This window comes from Bremia lactucae, linkage group LG3 (assembly GCF_004359215.1).
Source record: "Bremia lactucae strain SF5 linkage group LG3, whole genome shotgun sequence".
Lineage (NCBI taxonomy): Eukaryota > Oomycota > Peronosporomycetes > Peronosporales > Peronosporaceae > Bremia > Bremia lactucae.
This window is the reverse complement of record NC_090612.1, coordinates 1-16562: the sequence shown is the minus strand read 5'-3', so window position 1 is coordinate 16562 and position 16562 is coordinate 1. Positions and strand designations below refer to the sequence as shown.

The window sequence follows — 16562 nt, the reverse complement described above, 5'->3', positions numbered from 1 at the left end:
AGTAAGTCTGGACTTGATGTTTGGCATGCCGCCCGATCATAAGGGTTGGACAGGGCTTGTCGTCTTTGTAGACAGACTGAGCAAAATGGTGCATTTGGCATCATGTAAAACATCGATCAGAGGCAAGGAGGCAGCTCTCTTGTTCCTAGATCATGTTTACCGACTACACGGGTGCCCGAGTCCATAATATCGGACCGGGATCCACGTTTTACGTTTGGTTTCTGACATGTGTTCGAGCTGCTAGGTAGCAAGCTCCACATGTCGACCGCAGATCATCCCCAGACCGATGGCCAAACAGAACGTACCAATCGGGTCGTGGCGGATGTCTGACGCACTATAGCAACTTTCAAAGAGTGGAGCGTGCAATTTCTGTTTGTGGAGTTCGCTATAAATAACAGTGTCCACGCCAGTACGGGTGAGACATCGTTTTGAGACCGTCTTTCAACGCTGAAGTGTCAGCAGCCTCGTTTAGAGGGTCAGCTGGACATCCTGGTGACGATCCAGCATTTGCGCAATAAACGCCTGTCTCGGCGCAAGCGCTTCAAGTCTACGTGAGATGGGTCCCGGTATGGCTTAAGCAAGCCAAAGGAGAGCACTGGGTTTGTTCGCAGCTCGCTAGGAAGGTTTAGCTTTAAAGATAGACCATTCTTGGCCACGACGGTAATGTTCCAATAAGGCGTGGGCGCTATTTGGTCTTGAAGACCGCTGAAACCAAGTTGGTAGGTAGATTTTTAGCGTTTAGTAAAACTCGGTCTGCGGCAATATTAGAATTATTACAGTTTTTGCCTTTGGTTTCTGCTTGTTATCTTTGTGTGTGTTGGCTATCAGCCATCGTATCCCTTACATGTCTTAAGACACTAAATCGCGTCGCGAGAGATTCGCTTACTTGTTTCCGAACGATAACAGGGCCGATATCAGACGGCCTGTCGGCTAATTCTCCCCCACCAAGCCCTGAACCACGCAGTGGTATCGTTAATGGAACTCGTGGGTGGGTGAGACCGTTGACGTAAAACGGAGTATAGCCTGTAGAGGCATGTTTAGCGTTATTTAACGCAACCTTCACCACTGGGAGCATTGAGCTCCAGCGCTTTAGGGCCTGAGCACACACACTGTGTAAATCGTCTTTAACGACGCGATGGACACGTTCAGTTTGACCATCGGTCTACGGATGGTCCGCAGTGGACATATCCAATCTGGTCCCAAGCACTCGGAAAATTGATTTCCAGAATTTACCCGTGAAACAGGGGTCCCGATCCGAGACAATTGCCACAAGCAAACCGTGTTGTCAAAACACGCGAGCAAAAAACAGCCTTGCTGTACCTTCACCATCAATGGCCGCTAAGTGATAGGTCAACAAAGACCGCTATGCCGGAGTTACCGGCTGAATCTTTCGGTAGACCGAAACCAAAATCCATACTGATGGACTTCCAGCAACCTATGGGGACGGGAAGGCTTGCCAGTGGAGAAGCAGCATGCGCCGAGGGTTTAACCCGTTGGCGAATTTCGCATGGGCGAACATATGTGCTGACCCATTTATAAAGTTTGGGCCACCAATAAATCTAGCTTACAGAGCCGTAGGTCTTTTCTCCACCGAGATGACCACTAAGGACAGTATCGTGTGCCTCATAGAGGATTCGGTTTTTATAATTCTCATCATGAGGTACAACGACACGCGGAGGGTCCGCGGTGTCTGTGCAATAAAGAAACGGGTCGTTATCGATAGAAAATCGATGCAACCTTGCACGCAAACGTGCCGGCAATTTAATACCTGAGTCAGAGTTTTTTAGAGCTCGTAGGAGAGCTACACACTGTTCATTCTTGGCGTAAGCCGAACAGATTAATTTAAAAATGGCAACATTATATTCGTTATATGAGAGAGCTCATAATCCGGCCTGCGTGATAACGCATCGGCCAAGCATTCTGCTTGACGGGCTTGTACTTCACCTCGAAGTTCAATTCCGCATAAAAGGATAGCCCCCGGGCCATTCTCTGTGAGAGATGGGGCAACTTTGTAGCCGTGCGTAATGACGCGTGATCTGTATTTATCACAAACGGCTTTGAGCCGAGCAGATGAACTCTGAATTTGACGAGAGCATACTTCATAGCAAGATACTCTTAGTCATGAACTGCGTAGTTCTTTTCCGCAGCTTTAAGCTGTCTAGGCTTGAGCGCAATATCACGTTCACGCCCATCAACATCTGTTTGTAGCAGAGCACTGCTAATGGCAAAATCCGATGCGTCACAGACGACACTGAAAGGCCAATTTGGATCTGGCAGTGCCAGGATCGGGGCATGGATAATACTATCCTTTACTGCTCGAAAAGCATTATGTTCGGTGCTAGTCCAGCACCACGGAAGAAATCGTCAATGACGTCACACTGCTTCCTTAGTAAAGGCCATTGTCTTGTGACACAGTATTGGTTCCCGGGACCAAGTCAATTTCATGACGAACACCTCTATCCGGAGGTAAATCGTATGGTGGATTACTACATACCACATTTTGGAATTCCTTAATCAAGGAATAAAAGGTATTCGTCGGAAATTCAAGGATCGATGACCCATTTCGCGCACTAAGTGTAGCTTTGTGTCATCCAGGACAGCTTCGTCTATGAATCTAACTCAATTGTTGGTCGAATGACCACCATCTCAGATAAGTCGCCAGCTTTTAGGGCTCGGCCGCACTCATCAATAGACATTTCTTCTAGCTCTAAAAGAGCATGTAACGAAGGATTGCCGCAAGGCCAACTTCCCCCTCAATGTTACCGGTAAAACCATTTACAAGCGTGTGCAATTGCTCACTCGTATCACTTTGTGAAGGTTAAACATAAACTTTTCGTGTCCCTCCTGTCTTGGAGTGGAGACAATACGCCTCTTAGAGGCCGGGACATTCACGTTCCCGGAATTTCCAGCCTGAATTGGTTCTATACAAGACATGGTGTCTACTTTGACATCCGACAAGGAGTTAGGTAAATCAACTTCCTTATCCAGCGAACGTTTACGTGTCGCTTCACGTGCATTAGAAGGGTTTGACCCAAAATTTCCTGGTGAACCGCCAAAAGTGTCACTATTGACACTCAGTATGGTGCCACCTCGGCCGACCACACTCGGTGGACTTAGACGTGCCACTCCACGTATATCAGGGATATTACACCCTTGATGGTTTGGCCTTTAGCCAACAATGCTTTCAGCATTCAGTCACTCGACGGAGTACGTGCCGTTCCACTTCTTTCTGCTGAGTCGGGCTCAGAATTAATGTTTTTAACATTGGAGTTTATTAACCAGACATTCCATGCCTAAAACACTGACAATGATCCGCGCCAATAGCACTTTTGTTGCCTAGCAAAGGTGAGCTCATGACTCCTCAAAACTTGCTAGGAACATTGCGCGTGGCGCCTAAGGTCTTAGACCTCCAATCGATCCATGGTTCATGGTGTTCTAGCCAGGCCATACCAAGGATGAGATCATATCTCGAATCAAAATCAAGGATGAGATAGCATCGCATACTATCAAAGTCCAGAAACTTTATACCTAAGTTCAATGCAACTTTGGGAACAGTGATACGAGTCCCAGTCGCTAAGCGGGCAGTGATCGTATCACCTTCATGCGCTTTAAGCGCCTCAACGTATTGTTGACTTGTATCAAGGGAAAGGCGTCGAGCATAATTGCAAGACGCTCCTGAGTCAATTATAATTGGCCACGGCTTATCAAAGCCCTTTACAGTCGCTTGAGCGACTAGAAAGCCAGGCTTGTACTCTCGCCCCGTGTCATTAAGCACTGAACTAATTGAGGCTAGGTTCTGTTTATTCTCACCTTCTAGAGGCTCAACAGAACCCAAGTCTTCCCCAGTAGGGCGCCTCGCACCTTCTGGGTATCGACGTTTTCCCGCACCGTACCAGATCTCTGATATAGTTCGGAGTTGGAGCTCTTTCGAGCTTTACGCGAGTTTCGTAGGGGGCAGGCAGGACGTAAAAGTTTCGTGCTTCCGAACATATGACATCTCTGTTCATATGCGGTTCCAAAACTTGAACTGCCTTTTCTTCTTACTCAACGAGGCTAGATCCATGGGTTCCGGTCTATTAGACGGTACATATGTGCTCGAAGAGCTTGTTTGGTAAACAGGTGTGCTACCAAGAGCAGACTTAAAGTCGAACTCGGCGCGTAGCGCTATGGCAACTGCCTCTTCGAAAAATGCAGGATGAGATCGGAATAATTCCGTCCGGGCAACGCCCTCATTGAGACCCCCCCATGAAGATTGTTACGACAATTGCTTCTTGCACCGGGTCTTGATGCATAGATGCAATGAGAGTTCTCAACTTCTGGACAAAGTCCCCTAGGGTTCGTTTACCCAGTCGAGTCGCTAGGAGCCGTGCTCGCACGCAAAAACCCTGATCAGACTAGTACTGATGTAGTACTAGTGAAAAATGCCCCGTTACGATAAAGCTACAGCAATAGATGCTTTAAAAGCCCCATCAGCTGAATTATTAAAATAAGTTTTTTTGCGCCAGTTTGATGTGCGGCGTTAGAAGGCTAGCACTGCCTCAGTGCGAGTGCCGTGCAAATGAAGACTCCCTTTGAAACACTTGCTTTAAAGAGAATAAGAAGAAAACTGTGTTTTATAAAATTAAGTTCTTTTGTTCTATCTATTTAATACAATTTCATTATAACCTAATACATAACATGTACTAAAGTCTTATCTGTCTCTCTCTTTGCGCGCGTCCAGCGCTGACTGAAGCGGAGAAAGTAGACATATTGGCCTATATCTACCAATGGGGATAAGCTTTCTGAATATTACTGCGTAAAATAGTATTCTCTAAATGTTTTTTACCTTTTAGAAAATATAGTAATTAACAACCTCTAAATGTTAATTTCATGTAACAATACACCCCGTTACATCACCCCTCCCTTAAACGACAATCACTCTGACTGTCACTGGATAGAGTGGTCACTATGAAACCACATATTTTAAAACGATGTTGATTGGTCATAACCGTTATTTTATTCTATCGCATGATTAACAAGTCCATGCGGTGTGCGAATAGTGCTGCGCCCTTGGCTGCAGTACATGCAGCTGCGGGCGACGAATTTTTGTCTCTTGCGGCAGACGTTCCGTCTACCGTAGTATCGTCTTCTCCCACAACTCTAAATGTTGCGGGTGCATGTGGCGAGTCACCACGTGAATGCGACCCCTCTTTGGAGGTCATCTATGAGTGCGAGCCGGACGAAGTGGCCGACTCGGGGAGAACACAACAGTCGCCTGATCGTCGTCAGGCGGCTGACGACGAGCCTTCGAACGAGGGGGCTCAATTCGATAGACGTGCTAATAGCGTTCGCCATAGCATGTTTGGTTCCGACGATGAGGATGATTCCCATCGTCAGCACCGTCTCCCGTGCCGTCACCCGCACTTTATTCTTTGCGTGGCGATGACGATGGCGTAAGCCATCGTAATAAATGTCCTTGTGGTACCCCTGCTTCAGTGGGTACCACTCAGGGTAGCGTAGACATGATAATGCCTCGTCTTGCCCCTGAGATGAAGCCGTGGCTTTTGTCCGAACGGCTAATCAATAGCTTGTCTAGAGAGACTACTCCTCACAATAAAAATCCCTTATTTGTTGCGACAAAGCTACATGGCTTTGTTCCCAGCGCGACTAACCTTCGCGTTGAGAAAGATTTATCTCGATGCTTTTCTTAAGCATCGATGGTATAGTGGCAACAACAAGCGAGATAAAGTCTCGCTGATACAAGCCTGGAGCGCGTCCATTCGCAATGTCAAAGACATTGGACGCGAAGCCTGGCTTCAAAGACTTAGCGCGATTCGCGTTAAGTTTGAGAAACGAACTCCAACTGGTGCAAGGTATCGGTTGTCTCGTGAGGCAGAACTTCCATGCCTCACGTGGGGTGATCCCTGTCCGTGTTTTGTTGACAACACGAAGCGAGTAAAAGGGGATGTATATTCCCTCTCTTCGCCCTGGGGAAGTGCTCGCATCTCTATCGAGATGCGCGATGCGATTGACGTTTTGCAATCGATTTACATGCGCCAGGGGCGCGTGTTTCTCAATGGACCGTCTGATCCATCGTATGGGTCTCGTCATACTGACGGACGAGGTCCTCAACGTCAACAACCAGCTGGGAACGAGGCTCCGAGATAACTCGTTCGCTGCCCCTTCACATCGTGGTGGTTTAGAATACGTTCCACAAGGAAACGTTGACCACCGTAGGAATTCACCAATGGTTGTGGTGGTGGAGGAGTAAATATTAGTTCCGAACCGTGTGTCGGATCTAGAGTCGAAGATCGACAAACTCGACCGCTACCTCCATGTATTGGAGGAGGAGGGTCTTGAGCACGAGCGCGGTAAGCGTCACTCATTGGAGCAGACAGTGCAGGCTCACTATATCGAACGTAGGAAAAACGATCGAAGAGTGCGTACTCCATGTTGGAGTAAGAACGAAAGTACCACGCTCTTCGTGATGAGCTGTCGTCAGCTCATCGCGGTTTCGAACATCTTCGGACCCGACATGAGAATCGCCAGATTCAGTATGGGATTCTGGTTCGTGACCACAAGAATCTTGTAGGGATTCTTGAAAAGGGTGGTCAGATCCGTCCTCGGAAGATACCGCGTATTGATGGTACGGGCGGAGCCGACCAACTTAAAACGTAGGATGCGTTCGCATCTTACGTGGCAATTCTATTGTGTACGCATTGGCTCTGCGATGCAGTACACGGAATGGCCCAATGAACTTGGGTAGTAGTTTACTGCTACCCACATTAGGGACTACACGCTTAGGGCTTAGGTAAGATTAGCGTAGAGAGTAGTATTAGGTCATTTATTTTAAATGAAAGAACATTTGCTCTTCCATATTTGTCTGCGTTCCGTTTCTGACGGCTCAGTGCGTTAGCAATGGAATCCTGTACGAAACGGATTACTGCTTCTCGAGCCAGCAGAAATTCCTCTGCTGACTCATGTGTTTTGTCTTTTCCAGTGCGCTTTGTGCGCACTGCCATGATCTTTCTCATCTTCGATGTCGATTGATTCGATATCGACATCACTCGCGTCGTTGATAACTTCGACGCGTGATGAGCATGAGCCATAAATGGTTTTGCTCGTGCGAGTCCACCTCCCTTAAACTAGAGGATCCCTCTAATTAAGTATGTATGCGTGGATGGCGTAAGCAATTCGCGAAGAACGGTGCATGCGTTGTAGACGCATGCACCGAATTGTTGATGGCAAATTCGACCATCGGTAAAAACTCGCTCTAATTCAGATAGTATTGGACGGAACTTCAAAGTATCTCTTAAGGACGCGATTTACGCGTTCTGTCTGACCATCTGTCTCTGGATGATTGAAAGTTGACATACTCAGCCGTGTTCCGGGTGTTGTTCACATTTGTGACCAACCCTTGTATGACATAGGTCTATCCACATGGGGAGGGATGACGCCTAGCGTCATCCGTTACGCGAGGGATCAAGAAAGATACGCTCCCAATTCATATTAGTGTTATCTTCAGAGATGACATTTTATGATTGGTAAAGATAGGTATTTAAATTTAATGCGATTAAATATAAATCAGTCTGAAAACTTCTTTCTACTTAGTAAGTGCGCACGAGGAGTCGGATTACCGCTCCCGTGACAACACTTTACTAGAGTGCTTAGTGCGTTGGGTGTGGTCGCAAAGGCGCCCACCACAACTACCTTACTGCACGCAAGAGAATACAGTTTAATTGCTTCCTCGCGGTGCTAGGTTGTGTGCCTAAGTAAGGCGTGGCTGCATTACGACGTGCCCGCCTACACTTTGTAGCACTTAAAATCCTTCCCACGACCCGCATCTCGGCGTGTGTACGTGAGGATGAGCCTCAACATTGATTGGGCTCATTTCCCACACCTCTGCAAATATCATCGGGAGGTGGCAGAGCACAATGTGCAGGGATTTGGCGAGTTAGCACTGGCCAGGCTCTTGGGCAGTCCTCCTGCGGAACTTGTTGGTCAGTTGGTGTAGTTTGAGGCATTCGTGCTCGGGCAGCAAAGGGCCGCGTCTGAGGCACAGAGCCATGCCGCGGCGGAGTCCGTCACTCAGACTCAGGATGAGATGAGGAATAAGCAGGCTCGGAGCGAGGCTCTTATTAGGACTGTTGAGATGCTCTCCACGTGGAAACTGACCAATCAAATTACTTTCTATTTGGACCCACCTAAGTTTCATATTTAACTCAGCCAGGTAGAATCTGACCAATCAAATTATGGCGTCATTTCTATTGACAAAAAGTTGTTACCCCTGAAATATAATTGGTTGTCACGTCTGAAACAATAACATACATGCTCTTGAACGAGGAATTCCTAATAAATGCAAGCCATCAGCTTGCATTGATTACGTTTCTGCCCTTTGTACACACCGCCGGACCTGAGGTCCTTCATGCAAGCCTTCATGCGATACGAAGCCTCCCTGATCGGTCAGGTACAGGACCACTTAGCGGCATTTATGCCAATTCGGTACATATCTGTACCTGACTCAGAGCTGAGGGCTCGCCCTCTAGCTGTACAATGTGAATATATTTGAGGGAAAAGAGGGAAAAGTCTCCCTTTTTGAATTAAGCGGATGGAAATGTCCATTGATTCCGCCTTGTTCTTAACAGAACGGCAAAACGTGGCTATGGCCATTTCCAAATTTGGAGGTAGAGCCATGGGGTGGGCACTATCGTGCAGCACGTCCATCAACGACGCTTTCCCTCATGGGATTCGCTGAAATAGCAAATGACAAGCATGTTTGCACCGCCTCGACTTCACTGATAACAGTGAAGGTAAAAAGGTGCAACGAGCTAAAGTTGCCCTATGTTACACAATCCCCGTTAAGTACACTTTGTGTACTAAAGGCGATGGCCAATTACTTAAGTGAAGTAATTAGGCCCACCACTTGGGTGTGGTTCACATTTTGACCCACCCTTGTGTATGTGATTCACATAGGCGCAATCACATTGGAAGGGATGACGCCTCGCGTCATCCGTAATCTCGGCTAGCGTCGTCCAAGATACGAGGTATTTAGAATAATACGCTCGCAATACATAGTGATTCTCTACAGAGATGGCATTTATAATTGGTTAAAAATAGGTTTTATATTTATGATTAAAAAATATAAATCAGTCTGAAACTGCTTCCTTGTTACAAGTGCGCACGTGGAGACGAATTACCGCTCCCGTGACGTCACTTAAGCAAAGGCTGATAGTTCGTTGGGTGAGGTCGCTTGGGCGCCCATCAACTACCTCACTGCACGTGAGAGAAGACAATCAAACCGCTTCTTCGCTGTGATAGCATATGTGCTTAAGTAGAGCGTGGCCGTATTACGACGTGCCCGCCTACACTTGGTAGCACTTGAAATCCTTCCTACGACCCGCATCTGTGATCGTGTGAGTGAGGATGAGCCTCAATATCGATTGGGCTCATTTCCTACACCTCTGCAAATATCATCGGGAGATGGCAGAGCACTTGGCGCAGGGACTTGGTGAACAATCCCTGGCCAGGCTCTTGAGCAGTCCTCCTGAGCAACATGTTAATCAGTTGGAGCAGTTTGAGGCATTCGTGCTCGGACAGCGGACAGCCGCGTCCGAGATACAGAGCCATGCTGCGGCGAAGTCCGTCACTCAGATCAGGATGAGCAGAGGTATGAGCAGGCTCGGAGCGAGGCTCTCAACAGGACTGTTGAGATGCTCTCTGCCCGGCCGCATCAGCTGAGGCCCATTGGGATAACCCGCCCAAGTTCTATGGAACTGCAGCGCACGCTATTGTCGACTGGCTGTTAGCCGTGGAGCAATGCGGTGTGGCGCAGCTCATCAAGAATGCACAGCTGGATGGTGTCGTACGCCATGTCGCACCTGTGCGGTAAGGTCTTAGTGTGGGCTTACTCGGCGCTTATGGCGGACGTTAAGGCGTTTCCTACATGGGCGATCTTTAAGACAAAGATTCCCGCCATGTACCAGCCGCCGAACAACGAAGTGTTGCTTCAGGCGCGCTTCTTTGGAGCACGACAGGCGAGCGATCTCTGCAAGAGTATGTGCAGGGGGTGCACTCGCTATCGGCGTCCATTACTGTAGGTCCAATACTAACATTAAGGTGCCCACGTTTATGAACGGACTACGGCATGGCCCATCGCGACAGGCCCTTTTCATTAAGGATCCGTCGACGATAGAAGAGGCAAACTAAATTGCCTTAGTTGACGAGCATTCCTACAACAGTGCGTCAGTGATGCTTGGTATAAGCCGTCGACCGAGGGGTCAGATGCCACTCCCATGGAGTTAGGCAATGCAGACTTTGTCATCTATAAATGCGGCAAGCGCGGCCATATGATGGATCGCTGCTATGCCAGGGTTTCTGCTGGGGCAAAGATGCCCAGCAAGAGGACTCCCTTCCTAAAGGGCGATGGCAAAAACCAGTGTGCAAGACGCATGAGTTCTGCATCGACCACAGAGGGGTCGGGAAATGCAGGAGCGCAGTAGTGGCAGGATGCCCTATTGACGCGGACTCTGAAGCTACCCCTAAGTTGGGAGCTATCGAACAAATGAGTTGCATAGTCCCTGATGTCTCGAATTTTCAGACCTAATCCTGCTGGTTTATAGCGCTCAAGTACGATGGGATGACGATGTGATAACCCTTCTCGTGGATTCGGGTGCAGCACAAACTTTTGTAAAACTCGCGGCTCTAAGAAAGAGATTGGCGATGTTGAATCGCTTTGCCAGGATGGCAAGCAAGAAGAGGCAACCGTTCGTTTAGCGAACGTAGCGCTCTTTAAGTCTGAGGGAGTTCACGTAGAATTCGCCTTCAGCTATAGTGACTTCTCTTGTAAAGAGAAGTTCACAGTGGTAGGCATGCCATGGTTGCCAACTACCGACCATGGATAGACTGGTGTACACGCACAGTTGCAAGCTCTACGCAGGACACCGGAAAAGGATGTGCTCCTGTGAGAGGCGTATACAACTGATGTCGTGTCGAACACAGTTAAGAGTGCGTTGACGGGATGTCAAATGTCACCAATTCCTTCTCAGCTCGTGGAGACTGGGGTAGTGAAAAAGGCAATGAAAGTAGTCATGCACAGAGCCGAGAGCCTGTGGCAGTAGACGGCGAGATGACAGGAAGTGAATCATCGCATGAACCAGCACAGTGCGTAGAGCCTGGTGCGATTGAAAGGGGTGGGTTAGCCAGGAGAGCAACGGCACCCGCCTCCCAGGCAAAGTTCGTGGTGAGTCGAAGAACGAGTACCCGACATATTAGGACGATTAAAGGCACGTCAAAATGAGTGACCTTTGAATCAGTTCCTATTAAAGAGGACGGGCCTTCGAACGAGGTGTTCGAGGTCGTCAAAGACGAAATTGCGGAAGCAGCCTCAGTTGAGGTGCTCCGGCAAGTCTTTAAATCTGCCAAGGCAATAGTAAATATCCCGGAGATGTCGTGGGATCTGTTCCTTGCCAAGTTAAAGGAGGAAAGATACACGAAATAGTCACACAAGTGCCAGAAGAGAACTTGGTGGACTGCTGCTCGTCGTCCACAATGGACGAGAGCATCCTAGAAACGGACAAAAAGAAACGGTTCGCTGCTCAAGGCTGGGATGCCTTGAGAGACAGTCCGTTCTTTGAGGTTCTGTGGAAACATCGCGATGTGTTCCCAGAAGAAGCGCCGAGCCGCCTACCAGCAGATTGGGGCATCGGGCACGAAATAGACCTCGAACCAGGCACAAAGTATTGTGCGACCGTGCAATGGCCGTTGCCGAAAGAACAAGTCGATTATATCGATGATTTCTTTGCCAAGCAAGTCAAGGCGGGACATGTGCGTGAGAGCAAATCGCCTCACTGCAGCCCGAATTTTTGTGTGCTAAGAGCCGCAGGTGGATGGCGCGTGGTTCCTGCTTACTATAAGCTGAACACGGCGACCAGACCGGCTCAAACGCCAATCCTGCGGAAAGTGTTGAGCTCCATGGGAAAGTCAACTATCTTTTCCGCGTTGGATTTAAAGGATGGCTACTATCAAGTACTCATGAGAGAGTCCGATGTAGCCGAGTACTCGAGCGCTATAGACCAGCAGGGTTGAGGTCCGAAATTTCGAGACCTCAGAGACTATGCTACCCATTTGTTCGATAACTCTGAACTTGGTGGTAGCTTCAGAGTCCGCGTTAGTAGGGCCCCCCCCCTACTGCATTCCCGCATTTCCCGACCCCTCAGTGGTCGATGCAAACCTCATGCGTCTCGCACGCTGGTTCTTGCACGACTAAACGGAAGGAAGAAAGCCAAGTTTATTGTACGGACATTGATACAGGCATACTTCCAGGACTAACCCGGAAGTGCAATATGCGCTCAAAATTTCGATGACTCACTGAATCCTGCAATTCGCATTACGTATCGCAGTTCGCAGCGTTATTTATCGATGTGTGAGCCTAGACATCCACTGCTGAAAGTTGCTATCTAGTAAAAGCAGGGACTTTCGTCCCCACAGTATAATCAGTAATAAGTAAAGGTGTAAAAATGTAGCTACTAATTCCAACCGAGGTCGAAACGATCGCCATGATAGGACGCATTTAGCAGTAACCGCTAACAATAAAGTCTGCAGTCGCCGCATGATTTGTCCCCAACTATGTTTTGATACAGTTCACGTGGAAGTTTTTTTAGGTGTGGTAATGATCCTTCCGCAGGTTCACCTACGGAAACCTTGTTACGACTTCACCTTCCTCTAAATGGCGAGGTTTAAAAAAATGTTCCCATCAATCCACTTGCAACGAAGCAAACAGACTCACGATCCCAATTTTTCATCGAGTCATTCAATCGGTAGGTACGACGACCAGGTGTAGCGGAGCTACCTCGCTCCTAAAGTCAGAGGAAGACTTTCAGACTCAGAGAGTCACCTAGTTCTATTGAACTAATGGGTTTAACAACTTAGGGAGTCGTACAAGCTATTAAAGCTTAAGAAATCCTAGCTCAAGGGATTCAGGGGTCCGTAGAACCAAGTGGCAACTAGTGCGTAAGAGGATATACCTTGGTGGAAAGGCTTCTATCTCTCACAGATCAATGCGCAAGCCTTAGAAAGGCACTTTACGCTTCAAGATCAAAAGGGGAACTGCAGTTTATCTAATTATTTAATTCTAAAAACCTTACCCTAGCTAATTTAAAATAGATTTCGGCCGCCAGACTTATATCTGGCGGCGACCACATTTGTTACCCATAATAAATGGGGTTTAAGTAACTAACTATATTAAAATTAGATTAAAGGGTATTTTTGCCCAGCAAGTAATTGTACCACAACAACGGTTCTCCAACCGATGTGTGCCCCATTACAGGTACTTATTACTTTATTTAAGTAATTGACTATCAACTTAAGTTCACCAAGCTTACTTAACGGAGACTGTGTAACATTAGGCAACTTAAGCCCGATTCAGAATCGCTTTCTTGTACTTAATTCTTTTTGATCAGTGATAAAAAATAACGAGATAATTGTCAGTTGTTTTATGGTGTACTTATGTCGTGTGGTAAAGCGTAATCCTCTCATGAATAAAACCATTGCTTTCGGTTAGCTACATTGAGGAGTTAGAGGAAACGCTTACAGTTACGAGTTGAACTGTTTGACTTCATAAGCCTATTTCTTGTCGTGACCCGATGGCTAGCAAGCTTGACGCGTTCTTGGCTGTCATGCCTGCCAATGCTTGCGTGCGTAGCCCGCCCAAGTCAGCGCCAGCAATGCTGACTTTCCAATCTCTGGAATCCATGGTGGCACCCGACGTCGGCTCGTTTACGGATAAGACACCGCAACCACCCATGGCGTATCATAGTTGCTTACAGCTGTGCAAGTATAATTCTATTCTTAATCTGGCGCTGGATGATAAAAGTTCAAGCCAAATTCGACCTCATGACGATCGGAATATATCGGGGCCTTCGCCGCTAACATTATTCATAAATGCCCACGCAGGTGCGGCTATGGCCAAGTCTTACACAAAAAAACACGAAATTCAAGTACTACGTTTCGCGCGTCATGGAGGGGGCACAAATCTGAACGCTAAGTCAGAGGCGGATCCTATGCATATGGCAAGCGTCCAAGGCTTGCATAAACGTCGAGTGTCCACCGACACGACGCTGTTGGACCGTTGTTTTAGTCAACTTGATATCCGGCTCGATTCAGTACAGTATTTTGCCACTGTGCCGGTCATAACGGCCACTTCAGGTGTAACTGAAGCACTTCAAAGTGAATTGAATATTGACAATAATGCTGATGAAGAGCACACAAGTGCCGATCTGCACGGACTGAATCCGGAAAAATTAATTGCAATCTTTCGGGCAGGAGATACTATTTCGGTATCGAGTGCGATAGAAATCGTGAGGCGAGCCACGACTTTGATGTCACTCGAGCAAAACGTTATCTCACTTCGTGCGCCGTATACGCTTGTAGGCGATCTCCACGGCCAATTTCAAGATTTACTGGGTCTTTTTCGTGTGCATGGCTTCCCGGCTGCCGACAATCCGTTCTTATTTCTTGGAGATTACGTAGACCGCGGAATAGCTTCCTGTGAGATTATTCTCTTACTTTTGCTATTTAAAGTAGCTTTTCCAGAGTGTGTACATTTGCTGCGTGGAAATCATGAGTGTAGAAGCTTAAGCACTTTTTACGGCTTTCGTGCAGAATGCCTTAAGAAATATGGACCTGTGTTATATAATCGAATGATCACGTGTTTTGAGAGTATGCCACTAGCGGCGCGGCTTGATACAGTTCACGGTTCATTTTTGGTGGTGCATGGTGGACTCTCGCCAGACATTCAGTATGTGGAGGATATAAATGGCCAAGTGAATCGCTTTATGGAGCCTGCACCAAATGGAGCTTTGTGTGACTTGTTATGGTCAGATCCTGCAAAAGGTGAAACACAAGAACTAGAATGGGTGCCTAATAGAACGCGTGGCTGCTCATTCACTTTTAATGAATCCGCATGTCGCGAGTTCTTGAAGCGCAACAATCTCTTGGCTATCATCCGAGCTCACGAACTTGAAGAGGACGGCTATAAAGAGCACTTTCGTCAAAATTTGGATCGGTCCGAAGTGGAGGCTGATGAAAATCTGGTCTTGCCTGCTGTCGTGACAGTTTTTTCGGCACCAGAGTATTGCAATACAAACCACAACGTTGGCGCAACGTTAAAAATTCCGTGGGAAAAACAAAATGGCCGCCTATTGCAGTATCAGCAGCACAAGCGAAGTCATTACGCCGAGAACAAGTATAATCATCCTAGTGAGGAGAAGGCGGTCAAAGATTTCCTAGTCAACAATTTGCCGTTTTTGCCAATTGAGTTTTACGACTTGGTGAATCTTTGCCGGCAGATGCGACTCTCTTTAGAGCGAACAGCCAGCAATTCGTCGTGTGGGAATGAATTAAATTCCAAGCAGTCGGCAATTTCCCCCCTATATTCGCCAGCAACAAGCATAGAAAATGAGGATAAGGTGGAAAATTCGAAGATATCTGTAGCGCCTCACTCTATTGATCGGAGTATTGAGTTCAGGTCGATAATAAATGACGTGTGTCACACATCAGAAATCGATAAAGCCTCTGGCGATTCATTGCAAGCTGGAAAACTCGTTTGCAAGACGGAGTGCTCCGTAGCTCCAGCAAATAAAGCCAAAAAGTGTCCAAAAGAAATTTGCGTGAACGGAGAGAAAAAAGTGATAGGAAATAGACACAAGTGGAATACAAGTCGTCTCGTAAGCGGATTCGCACGGATTTGCGACCGGTACTTTGCAAGCGACAGTACAAATCAAAGAGAAGCATCTGCCCTTGACTGCTTAGGGTCAAGGGTATCGTGGATTAAAGCTCCCTTTAAGCGCTCAAATTCAAACGGTGAGGCTCTCGCGGACAGTCGAAACCACGAAGTAGCCACTGTTGCCACCGGCCCTGTTCGTCGAAAAAGTATGACAGATTGGTTAACAATGCCGTCACTCGAGCGGGGATTAAATCAAATTACCACAAAACACAGTAATAATCAAGTCGAGTCGGACGGTGTCAATGTATTTACGAAGGCTCAATGGCAAGCTCTGAAGCTATACTTTTCAATCTTAGATCTTGATGGTAGTGGTTTACTAATGGAAGAAAGCTTTGTTGTTCTTCTCGCTGAGCAAGATAGCGGTGCGTTTGCTTGCTCTTCGTCTGAATGTGCAATTGATGCTCAAATTGTGTTCTGTATGTTGTGTATGTGGAAAGCAGACGCATACGCGACTGAAGACGAACTAAGTCTTTTACTGGAGGTCATGGACTGCAACGCCGACAAACTAATTACTGAGCAGGATTTTTTATTTTTTGCTAGAAGCGCAATGATGCGGTGGAAGAAGGATTCAAGTGGAGCAAATACTGATATGAGACGACCAAAATGAATAGAACGGAAGCTTTCAATGTAAGTTGTTTAAATAATTTCTCATTTAATTTTGAAAGGGAAACTATATGCATCAGCACAATAATTTTAGTTGATGAATTAAATGTAATTTAAGCAAGGTGCTAGCATTGTATTGTTCCAGGTCCATTAAAACTGATTAAAAATTATTATCATTATAAAAGGTAGGCTAGTGAGC

General features: G+C 47.1%; 1 protein-coding gene across 1 annotated transcript; it reads left to right on the top strand.

Annotated features, from left to right (window-relative positions):
• Positions 1–13619: 13619 nt before the first annotated feature.
• CCR75_005340 (uncharacterized protein) lies at positions 13620–16561 on the top strand (the record flags this gene model as incomplete). Its single annotated transcript, XM_067963421.1, has 2 exons — positions 13620–16122; positions 16201–16561. 2 exons carry the CDS (start codon positions 13620–13622, stop codon positions 16365–16367), a joined length of 2670 nt encoding a protein of 889 aa, XP_067817041.1. The 3' UTR covers positions 16368–16561.
• Between the last annotated feature and the right edge of the window lies 1 nt (position 16562).